The sequence below is a fragment of the Bos grunniens genome, chromosome 2, assembly GCF_055505025.1.
Source record: "Bos grunniens cultivar Pamir isolate PY7600 chromosome 2, Bosgru_T2T1.0, whole genome shotgun sequence".
Taxonomy (NCBI): domain Eukaryota; kingdom Metazoa; phylum Chordata; class Mammalia; order Artiodactyla; family Bovidae; genus Bos; species Bos grunniens.
The window spans coordinates 122,420,398-122,443,723 of record NC_141166.1 but is presented as its reverse complement, the minus strand read 5'-3'; the positions used below and the strand labels follow the sequence as shown (position 1 = coordinate 122,443,723).

At 38.3% G+C, this 23,326-nt stretch overlaps 1 protein-coding gene across 4 annotated transcripts in view; it reads right to left on the bottom strand.

Moving 5' to 3' along the window:
* Positions 1-200: 200 nt before the first annotated feature.
* PPP1R1C (protein phosphatase 1 regulatory inhibitor subunit 1C) overlaps positions 201-23,326 on the bottom strand; it is a 127,781-nt gene continuing 104,655 nt past the window's right edge. For 2 of the 4 annotated variants that reach the window (XM_086361449.1, XM_086361440.1), the window contains exon 5: positions 201-5,144. In XM_086361449.1, coding sequence (XP_086217575.1) covers positions 5,056-5,144 — 89 coding nt within the window. In that variant the 3' untranslated portion in view covers positions 201-5,055. Of the gene's footprint in view, positions 5,145-13,551; positions 13,649-15,209; positions 15,333-23,326 lie in introns of those variants that run through there. The other 2 variants (XR_015148662.1, XR_015148663.1) reach the window with 2 other exon arrangements.

Genomic DNA, 23,326 nt, shown 5'->3' with positions numbered 1-23,326 from the left:
AAATAAACCTCTATCCATTGTTTGCTGGTTTTCTATTATTTGCTGTCAAATGCTTGTTCTAAAAATAATGAAGAACCACTTGCTGAACATACTCTAGAACTCTGTTATTTTTAGGATTCTAGCACTCCAGTACTCTTGCCTGGAAAATCCCATGGATGGAGGAGCCTGGTAGGCTGCAGTCCATGGGGTCGCTAAGAGTCGGACACGACTGAGCAACTTCACTTTCACTTTTCACTTTCATGCACTGGAAAAGGAAATGGCAACCCACTCCAGTGTTCTTGCCTGGAGAATCCCAGGGACTGGGGGAGCCTGGTGGGCTGCTGTCTCTGGGATCGCACAGAGTCGAACATGACTGAAGTGACTTAGCAGCTTAGCAGCAGCATGATAATGCCATATTCTCCTCGGGCTCACTGTGCTCATTCCCTCAAATTATACTCATGTTTACAAAAAGTTAGAGGAACAGAAAAAATTTGGTAAGTCATAGTTGTAGATTGAGAAGAAAAGTGAAAATAAATCCAATACCATTTTAGTCTACTTTCTCCAATTGTTTTCTTCAAGTTACCAGGCTTCTTTGAGTTCCTTCCTTCACCTCCTTTTCTCTCTAATCTACTCTCATGTTCATCTTCTCTCTACAGACCAAGTCTCCATTATCTGCATAAATTAAGTATGAAATGCAGTGAGAGAAGTGGCCTGCACCAATATCTGTATCCACAGAAAAAGGGAGCCTCACACTAAACATCTAGGACAGTTCTATGGTTGAATGGTAGACTCTACAAAATGCAATCAGGCATCTGTGCATCCACATAGATTATTTCACTTAACTCACACAACCTTGTAAAGTAGAAGCTTTTACCTCCATTGCTATGTGAATTCTATGGGATATTTGCAAAGTTTACCACCATAATTATTTACAATTTGCAAAACCAAAGATGCTTGCTATCATTTTCCAAAAGCTCTTCTTACTCTGAAATTTAGTTCTTCAGAATGTTAAGAAGACTAATAATCTAATTTCTTCAACAGATTTCACATTTCAGTAACATACACATTTTTAATGCAGGAGATGTTGGAGACATGGGTTCAATCCCTTGGTCAGGAAGATCCTGATCCCTGGGTCAGGAAGATCCCCTGGAGGAGGGCATGGTAACCCACTCCAGTATTCTTGCCTGGGAAATCGCATGGACAGAGGAGCCTGGCAGGCTACAGTCCGTGGGGTTGCAAAGAGTCGGACATGACCGAAGTAACTTAGCACACGTGCAGGCATGCATACCTATCAGCTTTGAAGCCTGGTTTTTAGAATCAAGGACTTAGAAAACTAAGGATATTTCTTTCCCATCTTCCTTCAGAAAAGTCAAAATTCCATGTAACCATAAACACTTCCGTGTAATTAGACATGCTTTTCCATTATCAGTTTGCACTTTACATTGCTTGCTTTTAGATATGGGTAAATAAACAGAATTTTTAAAGCAATGCAATGTAAGTGGTTTATTTATGAATTCATAAATCCATATTGCTACTAAGAAAACTCTGCGATACTTGCACTTAAGCTATTTGCTATGACAACACCCCATAATAGTATTTCTAAAATTTCACTCAATTGTATATCACTTTCATGATTTTGAGGTATGACTTCTACTATGATTATTTAACACCTTTTAAAAATATTGATTTAAAATATACTCACACTTTAAGCTTGTCTCACCCTAAGCAACAATAGCTTAAGGATTTGTGATTAAGTATATTTTCTAATATATAATAGTATCTATAAATATAAAAATAACTTGTCCATGCTAACCTAAAATCATCCATTTCCACAATATAGACAGCACTGGTATAATTGAAATACAATTTAAAATGGATTGTTTTGAATTAAAATTTAAAAGAATGGTGAAACTTAAGAACGGAAAATTGTCTGAGAATTTTGTTTTTTATAAAGATGCTTACCCTGCACAACTCTGGGAAGAAAAGGGGGTTACAAAATTATTGTTTAATAGAAATAAATCTTGCCTAGAATTCTGCTCTACCCCTCTATACTCTCTGCTTCAGTTCCTTATGTTTAGAGAGATTTAAAAAATACTCAGCTAATCCGTCTGACCTAATCTTTCCCAGATTCAGAGTATGCAGTGGAGGAGTATCAAAGAACAAGTGGCCAGCACGATAAGACAGGACTGGGGGGGACTGATGAGGTGTCGTCTCAGAAGGGAGACCATTGAGGAGATGACACCAGAGTGTTCTTCGGTATCTGAACAGATGTGATATAGGAAAGGAGGTAAAGTACAGGAGAAAGAGAGAGATTAACACACAAAAGAATAAAGTTCCTTGGCTGGGCTGGCATTCAGCAGGAGCTGTGCAAGAGTAGGAGAGGCAATCACTTGTCTGTGCTATTGTGGAGGATGTATTAGAGAAGATTTGGATAGACAGTCTCAGGCCCTTTCTCATTCTAGCAGTACTAATAGACACCGGTTATTAAATACTCATTATGCTGGGCTAAACATTTTTATAGATCCGTCTCTTTTAATTTTTGCAATTACCCAGTAAGGGTAAGTAAGTATGATTGTACTCATTTTACAAATGGAGATACTGAGTCTAAAACTTGGTAGAGGTTGAATTTGAACCCAAGTCAGTTGACTCAAAGCCCACCTACTAACTAGTATATCACATTATAAATGTTGTCTGGGAAAGAAAAAGTTTTTGTTTTGTTTTGCTGTGTTTTGTTTTGGTCAGAAAATCTTTCAGCCAAACTGAAGCCAAGTTGGCACTGTGAAAAAATTTTGCTGTAACCTGTAACTATGTGAAAAGTGACCTGAAAAGCCAGTATCACAGCTAGTTTCCTTGAAATTTCTGAGAAAGTCAACACTTTTCCAAAGGAAAACTTAGGCTTTTAATTGTGATCTCCATGTTTTGGGGGTAGAGAATAAAATAGAAGAAACCAATGATTCTGAAGGAAACTTATTCTTTTAATTTTGATGTCTTTTATTTTTAAAAATGGAAAACAGAAGAATCCAGAAGCCATGCTGTTTACTTCCCCACAAGATTACAAAATCAGCAAAAGCTTTGGTTTCTTTTGTTTGTCTGAATCCTTTTGAAAAAACATTTATAAAAATGTCTGTTCATAAGAAAGGAAGGGCAGGTTTTATTTTTTAGCACCTCAGGGTACTTCAAATAATCTCAAGGGGTATCAGGATGTTTTCCAAACACAAATAATTCAAAATCCCCTAAATATGTGCCTTAATCAGCTTTTAATCAGGGAGAAACTTAGAAAATCAAACAAACAGTCACAGCAGGTGGTCTAGAAACTCCAAAAATTTGGGGTGAAACCGGCTTCACAAAAACAAAACAAGCCGGGGGAAGGAGGGAGAAGAGAAAGAAAGGAAGGAAGGATGAGAGGCAGGAAAGAAGGAAAGAAGAAAGGAAAAAAGAAGGAAACTTGGAATAAGTATTCATACATACTTGAGATACTACTTGTCAATGAGTTTTGCTTTTATTTTCTTGGGGAAAATATCCAAAGGAAAATGGTTGTTGTCTCTATTTCACTGGCTTATAGATTCTCCCATTTCTTTTAATCTGTACATTATAAAACTCACAGTCAAAATTAAAAACAGTTTTACTCCTTTGCACCTTGATACTAAGATCCTACTGTGGATTTCACATTTATTTTTTCTTCCTATCTTAATTTCCCTCTTTACTGACTTTTGAGAAATCTTTTCAACTCAATTTTTTTAATCAATGAAACATTTGAACCTCACTAATATTCTTAAGGTGGAATCCCAATTGGGCATTCCTGCACTTCCATTAGGCTTCCCAGGCGGCTCTGGTGGTAAAGAACTTACCTGTCAATGTCAATGCCACTGAGACCTAAGGATGGGGATTCAATCCCTGGGTTGGGAAGATCCCTAGGAGGAGGGCATGGTAATCCACTCCAGTATTCTTGCCTGGAGAATTCCATGGACAGAGGAGCCTGGAGGGCTACAGTCCATTAAATTATGTGGTACAGATACTTTACATTATAATCCAATAAATAATTAATATTTATCAGGATGCCAGGACTTTGAATTATCAAAAGTGATATTCAGTACATACATACTGTCTTGGAAAATCTTGCTTTGCACTGATGTTTCTCTGCCAGTTCTGTAGTGGAGAAATAATCTTTCCTCTATTTTCATAACACCCGGCAAAGTACCTTCTTAGAGATAAACTCATAAAAAATAGTTGTTGAATTAATAAAAGCATGAATTAATGAAATTTCTTATGATAATAGATTTATAAAATCTAATTATTCATTAAAATGCAACAGAAAACACCTCATATTTCAAGTAATAGCCAAAAATGAGCAACAGGGGAGATTTGGCATGTTTTATTTTAGAGTTATAATTTTTTTTCTGAATAACTAGTGGAAATGATAAAAAAAAAAAAAAATACATCTCTCACAGCTTAGAAAATGGAGAGACTTCTGTGGTCCTTTAACCATTAATGTGTTGTTGGAGAGAAAAAGATGTTTAATATCTAAAGATGAATACCTTTTGATATTTTGAATAAAAAAATCTGGCATTTCTTAATCATTTTGAAATAAATACCATGTACCATTAAGTATACAGAAACATGATAAATGCAGAACTTAACTTAAAAGTTTAATTAAATTCCTCTGTAAGTTAAACCCAGACACGGATTCATGTCTAAAGATATTTAATATTTATTTTTTTCCTTTAAAGTGATGCTATTTACATTTGACCTTAGAAGGTAAATTGTATCAGTAGGACATCAGGGATTAAGCTGGGCAGTATTAAAGTTAGAACACTCACATGTTTGCAGATTTTCTATGTTGTTAAAAAGAAAAATCACTGTAAAATAAATACTTATTCTTTAATTGCAAGTATCGTAATATGAAACAATCTGTAGGTGGTTCTAAAGTTCTGTCAAGGGGCACTTCCCAGGAGGTGTATTACTATTGTATGAGTGTGGAGAGCAGAGGTGGAAGTCAAGCAGTGGCATTCCATGGGATATTCAGAAAGGTTAATAGTTCAGTTATTCCCAAGAAGCCTTCTTGTTGCAGACCCGTAATTAATGGTCCCACTGCTGCGCTCTCTCGTTCACGCCTTCTTCCTCTTCAGGGAATGCTGATTCATTCTGGCCTTTCATATGCTTAACCCCTGAAATTATAAAAATTATGCTCAATTTATTTCTGGCAGAGTGACTGCTTTGCTCCAAGAGATAAAGAAAATGACAGGAACGTTTTCATTGGTGTATATGTGTTTTCTCCAAGAATCTAAACAATCAATCCTATATAAACCTTTTAATTAATTCACCGAGGGATAAAAACACACCCAGCCCAATTTCCATTAGAGACAGGCATCTTTTATAGTCATTAAACCTTCTTCATTAAGAATTGCACCACTGCCTATTAAAAACCTGTTAACTAAAAATCTGCTCCCAGGCTCTTATTGTAATTCTGACATATCACTTAGTTCAAATATTTCTTTTGGCATCCATGAACTCTGTTACAATGAAAACCATTAGAACCTCAGGAACAAAGAGGTCTGTGTGCACCATTTCTATAACTTGCAAACAAAAAAAGAATCAGAATGTTGTTAGTCTTCTTTAGGAATAAAAACATATGGATACGATTCTGAAACTTCTGTATTAAAAATGCTTCAGTCACTTCCTCCACAATCTACACAGAGGAAAACCATTGTCAAATCTTTGCCTGCTATGTAAGCTTATATGATCTGGCTTCTCCCTACCTATCTGGCCTCATTTCCACCAGCCTTTCCTGCATCCCCTTCTAATAGTAATTTATGCCCTAACAATACTAACCTGCTCTTAAACATTACAGATCACTCTATGTGTGTCAACTGCTCAGTTGTCTGATTCTTTGCAACCCCATGGACTGCTGGGCTCCTCTGTCCATGGAATTCTTCAGGCAAGAATACTGGAGTGTTCTAGCCATACTAGCCATTCTCTTCTCCAGGGGAGCTTACCAACCCAGGGATTGAGCCTGGGTCTCCTGCACTGCAGGCGAATTCTTTACCATCTGAGCCACCAGGCTGCCCACAGGTCACTCTAGGCTCCCTCAAACCTCCATCTTTTTCTCGTTCTATTCTCCCTGCCAAATAGCTTCTTCCTACTACCCACCCGATAACCTCTCACTCATCCTGATCTCAGCTGGCCTCCTCTGTGAAGGCTCCCCAAGTTCTCCACGTGGACCTCCTTGGTCTTTCAAATATTTCCCTCTGCTCTGGGATCACTTTCTTTTTATCAATTACTTTATAGAACTATATTTGTTTACATGTCTTTCTCACTAGAACAAACTTGCTGAGGTCAGGATTACGGAGTTTCACTTTGGAGTCCCAGGCACACAGCCTGGCAAATAGGAGGTGTTCATTAATACTGATTGTATAAATGACTAATGGGATGAATGATGTGACACTTAAATATATGTCTTTGGAAGTTCCATACTAATGTATGTTCAGGTTTTTTCCAAAATTAATTCAAATTTGGGGTATAAATCAGAAGGCAATTACTACAACCATACTCTACAAAATTATCTTTCATTTCACTTGGGTCTATTCTGCTAAAACATCATACTAGCTGACACTCTGCCTTATAGTGATGCTTAACATTGAAAAGTTTATAGATATTATATTTTTCAGAAAAGTGGTTTATGAGATTTTTCTAAATATTACTGGAAAACATTATCCTTAGATTTAATAAATGAAAGGAAGTCACTGCTCTTGTTTACTATGAAATGAAGAAACTAAAAAAAAAGAGAGAGAGTGGATTTGTATATACTATAGTCAGCAAGCCTCAGAGAACCATTTGACAAGGAATGACATCCCTGGGCTTGGGGGATTATTTTGAAAATATATTTGATTGGTTGTAATAATATTTAAATACTTAAATTTCATCTGCAAGCACAGATCACTCACAGTCATTATAGAGAACTTTGTTGTTAACAAATGGAACTTATTTCATCTTGGTATAGATTACATAGGAGAAAAAGGTCTAAATCCTGAGGAGAAGGAAGGGGAGTTTAACGAGCATTCAATCAGTCACTCTGCTAGAGTCTTACATATCTGAGTTACTAAACCTCACAACAACTACATGAGAAAAATCCCTGGATGGTGAAATTTAGATTCCAGGAAGATAAATGGTTTGTTTAAGGTTACAAGGATAGTAACCTCAGTGACATTAATAACCTCAGTTATGCTGATGATACCACTCTAATGGCAGAAAGAGAAGAGGAACTAAAGAGCCTCTTGATGAGGGGGAAGGAAAAGAGAGAAAGAGCTGGTTTAAGACTAAATATTAAAAAAAAATTAAGATCATGGCATCTGGCCCTATTCAGATCAGATCAGATCAGTCGCTCAGTCATGTCCGACTCTTTGTGACCCCATGAATCGCAGCACGCCAGGCCTCCCTGTCCATCACCAACTCCCGGAGTTCACTGAGACTCACGTCCATCGAGTCAGCGATGCCATCCAGCCATCTCATCCTCTGTTGTCCCCTTCTCCTCCTGCCCCCAATCCCTCCCAGCATCAGAGTCTTTTCCAATGAGTCAACTCTTCGCATGAGGTGGCCAAAGTACTGGAGTTTCAGCTTTAGCATCATTCCTTCCAAAGAAATCCCAGGGCTGATCTTCTTCAGAATGGACTGGCTGGATCTCCTTGCAGTCCAAGGGACTCTCAAGAGTCTTCTCCAACACCACAGTTCAAAAGCATCAATTCTTCGGTGCTCAGCCTTCTTCACAGTCCAACTCTCACATCCATACGTGACCACAGGAAAAACCATAGCCTTGACTAGACGAACCTTTGTTGGCAAAGTAATGTCTCTGCTTTTGAATATGCTATCTAGGTTATGGCAAATAGAAAGGGAAAAGGTGGAAGCAATGACAGATTTCCTTTTCTTGGGCTACAAAATCACTGTGGAGGGTGACTACAGCCATGAAATCAGAAGACGATTGCTTCTTGGCAGGAAAGCAATTACAAACATAGACAGTGTGTTGAAAAGCAGAGACGTTACTTTGCTGACAAAGGTCTATATAGTCAAGGCTATGGTCTTCCCAGTGGTCACATACAGTTGTGGGAGCTGGACCATATAGAAGGCAGAACATCAAAGAACTGATGCCTTCAAACTGTGGTGTTGGAGAAGACTCCTGAAAGTCCCTTGGACAGGAAGGAGATCAAACCAGTCAGTCTTAAGGGAGATCAACCCTGAGTACTCACTGGAAGAACTGATGCTGAAGCTGAAGCTCCAGTATTTTGGTCATCTGATGCAAACAGATGACCCATTGGAAAAGTCCCTGATGCTGGGAAAGATCGAGGGCATAAGGAAAAGAAGGTGTCAGAGAATGAGATGGCTGGATTGCACCACTGATGAAATGAACATGAGCTTGGTCTAACTCCAGGAGATGGTGAGGGACAGGGAGGTCTGGCATGCTGCAGTCCATGGGGTTTCAAAGAGTTGGACATGACTGGGTGACTGAACAACAACAACAAGGATAGTGTGGTTCCAAGAGAAGTTCTGACACATCCAAGTTCCTCAGTATAGACCGACTAAATGATAAATGAGTGAATGAAGTATAAAGTTCCATTGTCAGGAGACACCCAACTCACTTTCACCTTTAACTTTTGGATGCTAACCTAAATTAATCTATCAATCTCTAGGATTTATTGTAGGATTACCTACTAATCTGGTTCAAACCATCTTGTCATTCCCTCTGAAATATTAAAGCCCAGTAATCATTCAGCTGCCTTCCACTCTTTCCTGAGCTAAAATTGTCTGCATCTCTCCTGGTTCCCAAAGGTTTTACTGTCTCCAGAGTTCATCCCTTTTATCCTTGAGGTAATTACAGAGTAATGAAGTTGTGTTCAGACAATTTTCTTTAAATTAGGGTTAATTCAATGCCAACATTGATTTGTCTGTATGAGGGGGTCAAACACTTTAAAAATGGTAATTAGAATTTCCAATTTATTAAACCATTAATCAACTATTCCCCATATTTTTACTATAGGTCTATTTACTTATTTATTTTGTAATAATAATGGCCACAAAGTTATATGAGAAAGCCTTCTTTAAAGTAAAATGACTCCAGCAAACCTTGAAACGTGCCTTCTTAGTCTTAGTCGAGTGTGGCATTAACCATTTCCAGGTGAAAGATGTTGATGAGGCAGAAGTTGGTGACAACACAGTGCTGTTCTACAGAACCACAGATTCTTTGGTTCCCAAAGCATTTATCACTAATATCATCTTTCCATTGAGTAACAGATGTTAGTTAATTTGTGTTTTGACTCTTTTTCCTTTCCAGCAATGTTTGGTTGGTTTTAGATGCAATAAATGCTGAGATTAAAGTGTGAAGTCTGTGAAGACTGTCTAAAATGTTTCTCCCCATGCTCCTCTTCCTATCTCCAGACACACATACACTTTATACTTAAATTTTCTTTGAACCCACATTCAATATTTGAGTAATTCTGGAGGTGAAGGAGAGCAACTTGGTCTGGAGGTGTTGATGAAATTCTCAAAGCTTCCTCTTCTGCCAGATGCTAATGAGCACATAGGAAAACAGCTCACCTGCCCAGGTGCTGATTCCCAACATGTGGCAAAGGGCCTCCTGAAGCAAGAGAGGCACAGCCAGGGTTCACGTGAGCGGAAAGCAGAGGGATTCCCAAATGCACAGAGGTGCTTTTCTCCATAGCAAGAATGAACACACAAGAGAAGAAACCATAGACAAGACAAGGATGCAACATGAATACATGAAGGGATGAAGAAAATAGTTTGAGGAAAAGAAAGCAGATGGAGTAAAAGAAGAAAAAGAAAAGAAACGTTGCCCCCACCCAGAACATTATACTCATACCCTTCTCCATTCTGTAGGTCAGGAGGTCAGATGTGAGTTGGGTGAAGTTGTAAAGTGACTGAGTAAAGAATTATGAAGAATTCATCCATAAAAGGAGGCTTACATTTGGCAAACCACAGGCCAATATGTTTATCAATTAATTCAGAGGGAAAAAAAGGGCAGGTAGATGACATGAAACTCCAAAGAAAAGATGACATGATGAATGACAAAATTAGTATTCCAAAGAGCTGGGAAGATGGCCTAAGTGATTAAGGTAGAGGTCAAAGGGAGCTTTTTCTGTAGGAAGGTTATTTTGGTAGTCAAAGAGAATGAGGACAACCCAGATTGATTATGGTTAGGGGTTCAAGTGACCACAATTTCCTGGTGACCCAGCAGAGTCACCTGTGTGTAGGAACTGAGCTCTTCTAACAGCAGAGGCAGCAATTTAAGAGAGGAGACTTTTCTCGAACTGTGTGCTGGTCAGACCTTTTCTGGATTATGCTGCCCAGTTCTGGACTTGGCATTTCAAGAGTTCCACTGAAGGAAATAACTGGGATTGAAAGCAGTTTTATGAAATCTCTTCCAGAACTGGATATGAAACTGGACTGTTAAGCATAAAGAAAATTAAGAGGACAAAAGAGGTTGCCATTGATTTCTTCAAAGCCTGGAAAAAGAAATAAAATTTATCTAAGTAGCTACTGAGAGCTGACATTCATGTAGTAAAGGCAAATTACAGATGGTCCTTGATTTGCAAAAGGGTAAACCACTGAAAATATCATAAGTGGAAAATGCATTTAATACACCCTACTGAACATCACAGCTTAGCCTAGACTACTTTAAATGTGCTCAGAACACATATATTAGCCTGCTGTGCTGCTGCTAAGTCGCAGCAGTCATGTCCGACTCTATGCGACCCCATAGATGGCAGCCCATCAGGCTCCCCCATCCCTGGGATTCTCCAGTCAAGAACACTGGAGTGGGTTGCCATTTCCTTCTCCAATGCATGCAAGTGAAAAGTGAAAGTGAAGTCGCTCAGTCATGTCCGACTCTTAGCGACCCCATAGACTGCAGCCTACCAGGCTCCTCCGTCCATGGGATTTTCCAGGCAAGAGTACTGGAGTGGGGTGCCATTGCCTTCTCCCATATCTTAGCCTACAGTTGGGCAAAATCACCTAACACAAAGCCTACTTTATAATAAAGTGTGGCACCTCTCATGCAATTTATTGAATACCATACTGGAAGTGTAAAACAGAATGGCAGTCTGAGTACAGGATGGTTGCAAGTGTATTGGTTGTTCTCATTCATCATGGTATGGGTGAGTGGAGCTGTGCTCACTGCCTTGCCCAGCACTGTTAGCCCAGAAAAAGATTAAAATTCAAAATTTGAAATACAGTTTCTTCTGAATGTATATTGCTTTTGAACTATTGTAAGTTGAACCATCATTAAGTTGGGGACATCTGCATGGTTTAATATAAAGAAGAAAATTTCTAAGTTCTTCATGTTTGCCCAGCAGTAAGCATGTGAATGAGCTCCCCATCACTGTGTGTGTTCAAGTCAAAGCGAAATTTCTGTTTCAGAGGAGAGTTAAGGGATCCTGCACTGAGTAGCAGGACAGACTAAAATAACTCCAGGACCCTGATATGCTATTCATACACAAAGCAGAGCTTCTTTTCTACTGCAGAATCTGCTCTGCTGTGAGTACTATAAGGTACAAGAAAGTAATTCTAACTTTAAATGACATAAATGGCCCAGATTCACGTTTTAAAACTAATTCACATTGGGAGTAGCAAATGTAAATGAATTCATTTGTTTTCAACCACATATTTCAGTTACTTGAACTCATTCTAAAGTCCTCTAGGGAATTTGTGGGTGTATTTTGAGAGCCTCTGACCCTCTTGGAATTCTATTTATACTTATATCTGTGCCTCTTCAGGGAAGAAGGTTCGTAGTTTTCAGCAGAATCTCAGAGGGGTCTCTGATTCACAAATAGTTGTGAATATGAAATCAAGTCTAATCTCTTCGCTTTAAAGATGAAAGGACAATTTCGGTTGGCAAAGGGACTTGTTTAAATTCACATAGCAATCATGCGCTGAGCTAGGACACAAATCTGGGCCCCTAATTTCTACTGGGGGCTTTTCATGTGGACCACTAAGCGCTCAATCTTCCATTGTCATTGATCTTTTCCAAATAAAACCTGTAGGAAAATGTAGTAACTTAAGATCATGAGGCCCTTTTCATTATCAAATTCTTTCAACTCATAACAGATATAAATCTAACTTCTCAGTCTTTTTTTCATCATTGCTGTTAATGTTTTTTAATAGAATTTGTAATCAGGAAGATGTAGAATTTAAATTTAACCTAGCATAATTCTCAGAATAGAACCAAGTTACAAATAATATTTGGGTTATCGGAAAAGAAGCAATATGAGTTCAATATAATAATGTTCCTTCTGTGTGTTGAACAGGGGAGAGACACAACTGCAAATCAGATGGGAATGTAGGTCAGAGGTGATGGTGTGCATATAAAAGAAATTCATTCAATGAAAGCATGTTGCAGAAATAAAGCATTTAGAGAGTTCTGATGTGGGGAAGAGGAGGTCCAACTCGGAGATAATAATTTGGACAGCCATTGATGGAGCAATATGCTGGTTAGATTAAGCAAAATAGCAAGTCTAATTTCTTTATGAGAAAACTATTTGAAAAATACATTTAACAATCATTAGTTTTCTGAAGGCTTACTATACACAAAAGAGCGAGTTTAATGGCTCTAAAAAGATGATTGCTTGTATATCAATCCTTCAAATTTTATCAAAATAATCATGTTAATTTACTCAAGGAATATAATTTAAGCCATAATATGGTACATCAAGCCTAAGAAGTAAAGGCCCACCATTTGTCAGGTTGAAAATGTGCTTTGCATTTCCCAAAACGCTTTCACATGTATTTTGTCTAATCTTCTTGTCATTCATTTAAAATAAATATAAATCATTTATAATAAATAAATGCATTCATACATAATAAATTAAATATAGCTATAATAAATAGCTATCTATTAATTTAATGCTTAGGGTCACAGAGATCAAATGACCTATCCATTTCATTCCAAAGGTAAACACCAAATATGTCCTGAAAAGTGAAAGTGAAGTCTTTCAGTCGTGTCCGACTCTTTGCGACCCCATGGACTGTAGCCTACCAGGCTCCTCCATCCATGGGATTTTCCAGGCAAAAGTACTGGAGTGGGTTGCCATTTCCTTCTCCAGAGTATCTTCCCGACCCAGGGATCGAACCCAGGTCTCCCGCATTGTAAGCAAGACGCTTTACCATCTGAGCCACCGGGGAAGTCTAAATATGTCCTGAACTCACCCTAAATCTATCCCTTTCTATTTTATTTAAAGTAATTTCATATACACAGCACAGTTGTTCTCTGGTCCCATACTATGACTGTTCAGTTAATGTAAATTGCAAATCCACACATAATCATTTCACTTAACTACACATTACTTACAGAAGCATTTCTCTGCAGAAGAATAAATGTGTAATATGCTAATTTCTTAATCATACATAGGAATAGAGGCATGTTTGTCTGATACTCATAAATATTCAGAAGTATTACATATTTATGTGTATTTTACTTATCATATATTTTACCAAAGCTGTTGCCCAAGAGTAAAACCTGGATGAAAGATTTAGCAGTAAATACTAAGAAGATAGGAGACAAAGTACACTTACCTGCTATCATTAGAAGTATGAATTCAAAGAGTATCTTTGAAGAGTAATCTAGTCTCATTTTTCAAGATGCAAAGTGTTCATATCTTTATCAGAAAGTCTAAGGTTGGATTCAGGCAAGAATATGATTTTTTTAATTTTGCAAGGATATGGCTGTTTAGCCAAGGTTGAGAATCACTTTGATAGACCAAATGTCTCTTTTGCCCTCTACAGCCAAGTGCTCTCCCTTTTTCTTCAAAGCTAATGCATTCCATGAACTCAGAAGTAAAGTTACATTTTTAAGCCTACACATAATGGAGCTAAACAGTGTTGGGCAATTTCACTTATAGCAAGAGACAGAATGACTCCTTCTCTTGCAAGGCTTGGCTGTCATTGATTGAACACAATAGCATATCTAAAATAAAGAATGCATCAATCAGCAGGAGTTGGTGGTTAGCCTTGAAAGCACTAAAAATAAAATAATGAATGGAGAGTTGCGTTTAAAGCCACAGAACAAATGATGCTTATTTTTTTCTTAAGTGTGTCCACAGAAGGATGTCCTGTCCTGGCATTTTCAAAGTTTCTGCCTTCCAATTGCTTCTATTGAAACTATGGTCACTCTAGGCTACCATACCCTTGAAACGGAGCAGGGCCCTATGTCCCTTTCCCTGGGCTCCCAAGTCCTCAGCCTGGCTTTTGTCTGTAGAAAAACTTTAGTCAAAAAACAAGTTTAATCAAAAAAGTTTAAAAATGCAGGAACGAAAGAAAACAAAGGAGACCCAATGATAATCATTTGGTCATTAAGCAAAGTCAATGACTTCTAGTTTCTCCTCAAGGGTTGTAGATAATATTCTGAACCGTCTTTTCACTATTGAAACCCCCTTTGAGCTTCTTTTGAGCTGTACTGTAGATGGTGAAAACCCCCACAAGTTGAAAGAAATTAACTACGTGATGACCAGACTGTAGCCATGACTTAAACTACCCAAATCCTGAGAATGGGCCTCAAAGAAATGGGAACAAACCATGGGAATGAAGATTAATTGTACTTAAAACAATCAAGATGACACTGATCAGACCACTGCATGGTTGGTTTCAGGATGACTGTTAGAGCTGACTGTGCTGTTTCTGCAGGTAACTCCCTCCCTCCACGGATTATAGGTCTTGCTCACTGATTGTCAGGTGGACAGTCAGCCTTATGGTATTTATCCATCTGTGTCAATAATCACTGAACATCAGTCGTCTAAATGCACCGGAAATTGTTAGATTGTCTGATTTTTCTCTCCTCAAATCTCTAACAACCCTGTACTCTCTTCACACTCAGTTGATTTTACAGAAATAACTGAAATAGCCATTAATGAATTGACATCAGCATGGCCAAATTACCAATATATTTGAATCTATATCCATATCTCTGCCTCCTCTCATAAGCCTCACCCTTCATTTTTATCCACCCCTCTTTTTCACAGTATATCTCACCCTTTCAAAGAATTCTCCAAAAATTATAAACTGTCTCTCTCTGGCATCATCAATTTCTCCCATTCTACTAAAATATTTCCATAACCACAAAAACATATTTTCATTTATTCCATTTCAAGAAACTGTTTCTTGACTCCATTCTACCTCTAGTCACTGCCCCTTCTTTTTAGAACAAAACTCCTATAGTATAATAAAAGGTTACTCACTTTATAACCTTTCCTTGACATACTCTAGTCAGACTTCTATGCCCATCACTCCTTTAAAATAGTTCTTGTCAAATTTCCCCAACAAACTCCATCTGGGGAAATCCAGTGGTCAGTTTCACACCCAGTTTAGATAAAATCTTGACAGCATTTAACATAATTGGCCTGTTAATTTAATCTCAAAATGATCAAACACACCTGTTTTTCCACTTAGCTCACTTGCCACTCCTTCTTGGTCTTTCTAGCCAGCTAGACAATCCTTTTCATTCTCACCCTACATGCCAGCTACTTTCAGGACTTGGTTATTGAATGTTTTCTCTATTTGTACTCACTTCTCATCCAATACTACTGTTTTAAATATGATATGTAAATTGATGATTTCCAACTGTATATTGTCAGGCCCAGTCCCACGTCTGAGTTCAGATTCATATAACCAACAGCCTAACTGTATTCTGACTTTTAGATGTTTAATAGGCACCCCAAATTTAGTATATCTAAAACATGGTCTAGATTCTGTCCTGAATCTTCAAATAGAAACAAGCACCCGGCCCCTACCAACCTTCTCTTTTCCAAATCTTTCCCATCTTAGTCAACAGAATATTCTCAGGTCTAGTGTATTCCTTGCATCATCTTGTTCCTTTCACACTCCTTTTCCAATGCATGACCAAATTGTGAAGCCTCTACATGCAAAATTGTATTCCAAATCCAATCAGCTTTCATCAGTTCCAGCACTACCACCTTAGTCCCATTAATCTCTACTTGGAGGATCTCAGACAGCCTTCTAACTGGTTTCCCTACTTTCTCTTCTTCCACCCTATAGTTAATTCCCAAACAATTTACAGAATAATCTCTCACAACATTGCATCGTTCCTCCAATGAAAATCTTTGATGACTTCTCATTATCCTTATCCTAAGAATGAAATTCAAATGACTCACCATAAATTCATAATCATTAAGATGCTACATGATTAAGTTCTGTCTGGTTCTGGCCTTGCCTCCTTCCAACCGTTCCCTCACTCGCTTGGCTACATTGGTATTTTACACACAGGCCTTGCACAACCTCAGACCTTGTTCACCTCATTCTCTTTACTGGATTCCTTTTCTTCTGAGGGGCTTATATGCCGTTTTTCTTCACCTCATTGGGCTTTTGTTGAGATGTTGTCACTTCAGAGAAGACCACTGACTGTCCCGTTTAAAACATCTTATGTATCTTTTACTTTCAATGTGATTTAGCTTATTTTTTCCTTCCTTTAGAGCACTGATCACTTCTTGGTTGCATATTTCTTTATGGACTTGTGGTGGGCCTCCGCTAGAATATCAGCACCATGAAACTGGAGCCAACATACTGTTTTATTTCTTGACTGATCAGCAGAGCCCAGAACAATGCCTGAACATTACAGATGTTCAGTGCATCTTAAATCAGGAAATGACTAACTTTTGATCATTTAACAAACTTTAATATTATCTCGCTTTAAAAAAATTTCCTATTCAATGTATAAAGAATTTTCAACCTAGCCAATTTGTTTTTTCAGATGGATGAACTTCTGCCCAGTCCATTTAAGCACATCTTTGTTCTTCTTGGTCTCCCATACTATTTCAGATTACCAATCTCGACTCATTTAGTAATTATGTTTCTGAAATTCCACCTATCCAAGAAAATATGCAGGAAATCTCAAAGATGAAAAGGAGAAATGGTACTTTCCTCAGTATATAAAGTTGTTTTGATCACCAAACACAGTTAATGAATCCTATTGGGTACATGGCTTTCGTAATATAAGTAATGTAAATGGACTTGATTAAATATTTTGGTCTCCTCAGTGATTCTCCTGTTACTTAATTTTTTTCTTTGTGGGAAAGCGCTAATCCTGATGAGTTGATAGTTACATGTAGTTTCAAAATCAGCTCAGCTCTCTCCATGTCCTGAGGCTGTTTTGCTCCCCTGTTTCTGTGGAGGGCCTCAGCTCTGTTTGCTTTTCATTATGCAGCTTGCTGGCGGCCAGGAAGCTTCTGAATGATGAGATTGTTCTGTTTCATCCTCTGCCTGACCCAAGGACTTGCAGTTCGCACTCTGTGCTTTGCAACTCTTTTGCTCTGACCCTGCTTCTTCTGTTCAGATTTACCATTGTTCTCCCAGGCATTCTTGTTCACAGGCAGTTGTACTCTCTGACAATCCATTTAAACAGCAGTTTATTGTACCACCGTGGGACTCACTGACCCACTTTCATTTTTGATTTTCTGCCCTACAGTTGGTCTGTTTTGCTTGTCACCCAGTGTAAAGTCACAATCTCTCTTCTTTTTACATAGATCTTTAATAAACTCTCCTTGGATGAGCTGACGCCATTTATTCTTTTCAAATCTTGATTTATTAATACTTGATGCAAAAGGCCTAGTGAGAAGCAAATTTATATTGTTTATATGACAAAGGAAAAATAGTAAAAAATTTTTTTGCTTAAAATTGTAATTTTCTGTTATTTCTACCCTATGATATAAAAATGTAATAACTAGGAAAAACAAGTATTTGCCTACCAAATTTATTCAGTTTCTCAACACAGGATTATCTCTTACCTGGGAAATTCTTTTCAATACCAAACTTAGAACTGTGAAACTCACCTTTGACATTATAAATTAATTGCCCTAAAACCATGACTTTTGAATTTTCAAATTCTTCTCTAGAAAAGGAAAACAATCTTACTTTCAGTATATATACACTGCATTTAATTTACATCACCTTTATATTAGAAAAATTCTAAAATTATCAACAAAATTTAATGTAAGTCTTTTTTTAAAAACTCATGTTGAATTTCATTTAAACCTACAGATTAAGAGGCAGAATTCTCTTGAAGTATGTTTATGGCTTCTCACAACCAAAATGACTTGAAATTACTTCAATTTTTTCCCTAAACTTATTGTGCATCTATAGTCTACTTACCTTTCCTTAGATATTTATTTCATTTCTCACTCAAATAATAGACAGTACTGAGAGAGAAAACATATATATATATATATATATATATATATACACATATATGGGCTTCCCTGTAGCTCAAACGGTAAAGAAACTGCCTGCAATGCAGGAGACCAGGGTTCGATCCCTGGGTTGAGAAGTTCCTCTGGAGAAGGGAATGGCAACCCACTCCAGTATTCTTGCCTGGAGAATTCCATGGACAGAGAAGCCTGGTGGCCTACAGTCCATGCAGTCGCAAAAAGTCAGACACGAATGAGCGACACACACATATATATGGGGTAACTATCAGATTTTTAGGGATAAAATGAAATTGTTGAGAATGAACAGCACTATTATTTCTGGCTTGATATACTAACTAGAAAGTCTCCAATTTGCTAATATAAGGTAGCTGGGCCTCTCAGAGAAGATACCAGAAGGGGCATTTGGCTAGGGCTTCTTACTCAAAGCTGGCCACGAATTAGACTTTTGATATTATCTCCAAATGAACTCATATTGATAACAGATATATTTATTGACAACCTCCAGAAGCTCTTTAGTAAGGGAGCCATATAGACGGATGGACATGGAAGAGCAGCCTACATCCCTGTTCTAATCCCTTCTAGTCTTCTCCCCACAAACTATTAGGCCACAGAGCTGCCTTCCCTTAAGCAGCTATAGAGTTGTGGAAAAGTGCTTTTTCTCAATCACAGAAGCATGACCTTTTAGGATCAGAAGAACTTTAAAAGTAGATTTGAGTTCAAACGGCAGTCTGACTGCCTCTTAACACACACACACATACTCATACACATAGACACATACTGTTACCACCACCACCATCATATTAAGATGTGAACCAATGCCTATTTTCTGAAGTCCCGCAACAGACAGCAATCACTGAATCTAGAACACAGGTTTTCAAGACTTTATTCTGTATTATCTGCTTTGTACCAAACCAGACCCAGAAAATGATGAACCAGCTGGTGCCTGGGAGTCCCAACAGAGTTCCCTTCCGCCTTCTCTTACCCAACCACAACCTGGCTGCCTGATAGCCATGTAAAACCACTAGAAGGCCAAATGGCTTCCATGGTATGGGGCAACTGGACTTTCTAGTTGGATACTGTAATGGATGCTTTGTTAGATTGAAATGGGCTGTTAGTATGATAATTTAGGCAATATTATGGGCCCTGTTTCTATAAATTGGCCTGAAAAAAATAGCATTGATTCTATGTATTTTCAGATCCAATTTGTGAGAGCAAATTTGGATCTGAAATCAAATCAAATTTGTGAGAAAATCCCTTTTTATAATTAGAGTCTTTGTGAGAACAATCCCTTTTTGTAATTAGAGTCTGCTTGTTCTGGAAATTCGCCAACAGTAGTACCAGAATATAGTTAGAAGTGGATAGAAATCAGAGGTATACTTTTGTAAGTTTTTAAGAAAAATTTATTTCTCAACAAGTAACATTATCCCCCAAATACTCCTGATTTGTTCTTTATAATGAGTGTCTATTGTTTAGTCTTTTCTCTACCCTCCCCTTCTTATAGGGAATGACTATCCTTCCCACTCACTTTCCTTCAGAAGCATGCTTCTCCCCACTCAACTCTGCCTGGTTCTTATCTTACCCTCTGACTGCTATGCCAAGGACAGGGATATGTGACCCATGCTGCTCCTAGTATAATCCCTCTCCCATGATCTTATTGTTTGAAACAAAGTCATTATAAGAGAGTCTTTAATTTATGGATGATACATGGTGTTAAACTTGTTTGCTCTCAATGCTCATGTTTCCTACTTAAGGTGATAGCTGGTCTTCAGGGGACTGTAGGGAGGATGAAGTTATAATAAAGAAAATGGATGAGATGGCAGCCTTTGATTCTCTTTATTTCCTGAGTCTCAGCTGCTTCCTTTCCTTTCTTGCCTAGTGATTTGTTTTCCCTCATAAAGTAGCCAAATAGTCTTTCAGTAAATTTCTCTTCAGTCAGTTCAGTCCCTCAGTGATGTCTGACTCTTTGCCACCCCCATGGACTGCAGCATGCCAGGCTTCCCTATCCATCACCAACTCCCAGAGCTTACTCAAACTCATTAATCGAGCTGGTGATGCCATCCAACCATCTCATCCTCTGTCGACCCCTTCTCCTCCTGCCTTCAGTCTTTCCCAGCATCAGGGTCTTTTCCAATGAGTTGGTTCTTCACATCAGGTGGCCAAAGTATTGAAGTTTCAGCTTCAGATCAGTCCTTCCAATGAATATTCAGACTGATTTCCTTCAGGATTGACTGGTTGGATCTCCTTGCAGTCCAAGGGACTCTCAAGAGTTTCTCCAACACCACAGTTCAAAAGCATCAATTCTTCGGCACTCAGCTTTCTTTATAGTACAATGCTTATGTCCACACATGACTACTGGAAAAACCATAGCTTTGACTAGATGGACCTTTGTTGGCAAAGTAATGTTTCTGCTTTTTAGTATGCTGTCTAGGTTGGTTATAGCTTTTCTTCCAAGGAGCAAGCATCTTTTAAATTCATGACTACAGTCACCATCTGCAGTGATTTTGGAGCCCAAGAAAATAAAATCTGTCACTGTTTCCATTGTTTCCCCATCTATTTGCCATGAAGTGATGGAATCAGAGTCCATGATCTTAGTTTTCTGAATGTTGAGTTTTAAGACAACTTTTTCACTCTCCTCTTTCAGTTTCATCAAGATGCTCTTTAGTTCTTCTGAAGTATACTTTGAACTTTACACTCATGACTGGAACTAAAGCAAATTAGATTTGGAGTTTGAGATGTGAAGCCCAAAGTGTCCTGAATAATCTATTCTCCCTTGTAATGTTTTCGCTCCAATCTCCTTCTGGGATGGAAAAAGACAGGGAAAATGAAAAGCAACTGGGATATTCCCTTTTTCTCCCCTATACCTCCATCTTTGAATGCAACTTTTGATGAGCTGAGAACTAGACAAAGATGGGAAATGTTCCACCATGTCTCAGGAGTGAACTTCAAGTTAAATCTGAACTTTACACTAATGACTGGAACTAAAGTAATAGAGAAAATTTAGGACATTTTTTGCAAAGTCAGTAACTGTCTCCCCATGGGCAAGGCATTGTTTGAAGAATGAGTAGCAGACTTTCAGGTCAGGGGTAAAAATCATCACACTGGTTTCACACTTTCTTTTGTTCCTGAGACGATAATTTTGTTACTATAAAGCCCTGAGCACTTATGATCAGCTTCACTATGTGGATTTGTAAATAATCAGATGACAGTATTTGAGTGATTTTAAAACAAGTGTTCAGTCCAGAATTGTCACAACTCACTTTTAAAGTGCTTAAAATTTGTCAGTTTTCTCAGATTAAACATTCATTCAGTAAATTGTGGAGAAGACATGCCAGATATTGATACACATGATATCAGAACATATTAAAAGCAATTTCCTAAAGATTCTAGGAAAATATAACAAAGAAAACCTTTTTAAAAATTCCCCCAACAATTTAGCTTTTGAGTTTCTCCTCATCATTATTTCAATTTGGTTTTGAAAATACAAGTCAGCAGAATCTGTAATTCTTGATGCTTCTTATTTTGTTGTTCTCGTTCATCTATATGTCCCCTCTCATCTAATTTATCCTTGTATTATGATCACAGTTAATTCTAGATAAAAGTGAGGTTCAGTTTAAGCATGACTAACCCCAACCTCTTAACGCGGCATCCAATCTGTCTCGGACCGAAGGATCACTTTGGAAGTTTCATTCTCTTTCTTTCCTTTGCACGTTTATTCTATCTTACCAATATTTATAATTAACAGTAACCTACAGTAAGACTTTCTTTGGTTGCCCCCATTATTCTCCTGATTCTATCATGTTGTTTAATAAATAATAATATTATTACTGTAGGAGACAGGAAGAGTAAAAGAAAAGCAGGTTCTGGCAAGGGCCACAAAAGAAATTTATAATTATTGATAAACTGGATGCTATAAGGCAGGAGACTCTTGGAACAAGTCCAGAGGGAACAGTTCATAGTCTTGAAAACAAGATATGATCCTGGGGTTGGAAAACCGACCCCAGACTGTTTCTCAACTGGCGTCTCAGAGTCACATGTTTTACATATCTGGTGGAAAATCTATAGATAAGAATATTAGTCTTAGTTACTGATTCGTTATTGATTACTGTTTCCTAATTACTCAATGGTTAATGATCATTTTGTTCTTTGGCCCTGAAGGCCACATGAGTTATAGTTTAACTCCCCACATATTCTTTCACTGAAGCTGAAAGTATAGTAAAGCTGGCTTGGATTCAGTTTCGGCACCTTCACTTTGGAGCAGTGCTGGTCCCTGGTCCTCGCTTTTCTCTGAATTCTTGCATCTCGTTTCTCATTCTCTCACCGCATCATGCTTTCGGAAACCCTGCTTGTTGAGCTGGTTTCGACAGTTACAACATATCTCAATTTATCAGGGCAAAAATCATATCGTTCAATCCTCAATATTACACTGGAACATGGAAAGGGCTTCTGCTATTATTCCCATTTCACAGTTGGAAATTTGTGTCTGCTGAAAATGAAATGAGTTGCCCAAGATGCCTTGGCAAGTCAATATCAAAACCCAAAATTCCTGGTTTGGAATTTACAGTTGACCCTTGAACAACACGGAAGTTAGAGCACCAACTCCCACCTCTCCCCCAACACACACACACACACACACACACACACACACTGGAAAATCCTCATATGACTTTACTTACAGTCAGCCCTCTATATTTGTGTTTCTGCATCTGTGGATTCAACCAACCACAGATCGAGTACTACATTAGTGAAACGAGCTGGACCCTGTGAGATCTCCCAACCAGAAAAGCCTTTCCATGGTCCTCATTTCTTGTTTGTAGGAAAAGGCTTTCAGCCTACTCGACCTTCCCTGGGCCCCAAAGGGCAGATTTAAACAGTTACTAATTAGGAGTGTTAGTCGCTTAGTCGTGTATGTCCAACTCTGCAACCCCACAGACTGTAGCCCGCCAGCCTCCTCTGTCCATGGAATTCTCCAGGCAAGAATACTGGAGAGGGTTAGCCATTCCCTTCTCCAGGGGTTTGAACCCAGGTACCCTGCACTGCAGGCCCATCTTTACTATCTGAGCCACGAGGGGAGTGAGGGAATGCAGAAATACCAGTGCAGCCATGGGGCCTGAACCTGGTTTCTCCTGGGAGGATGT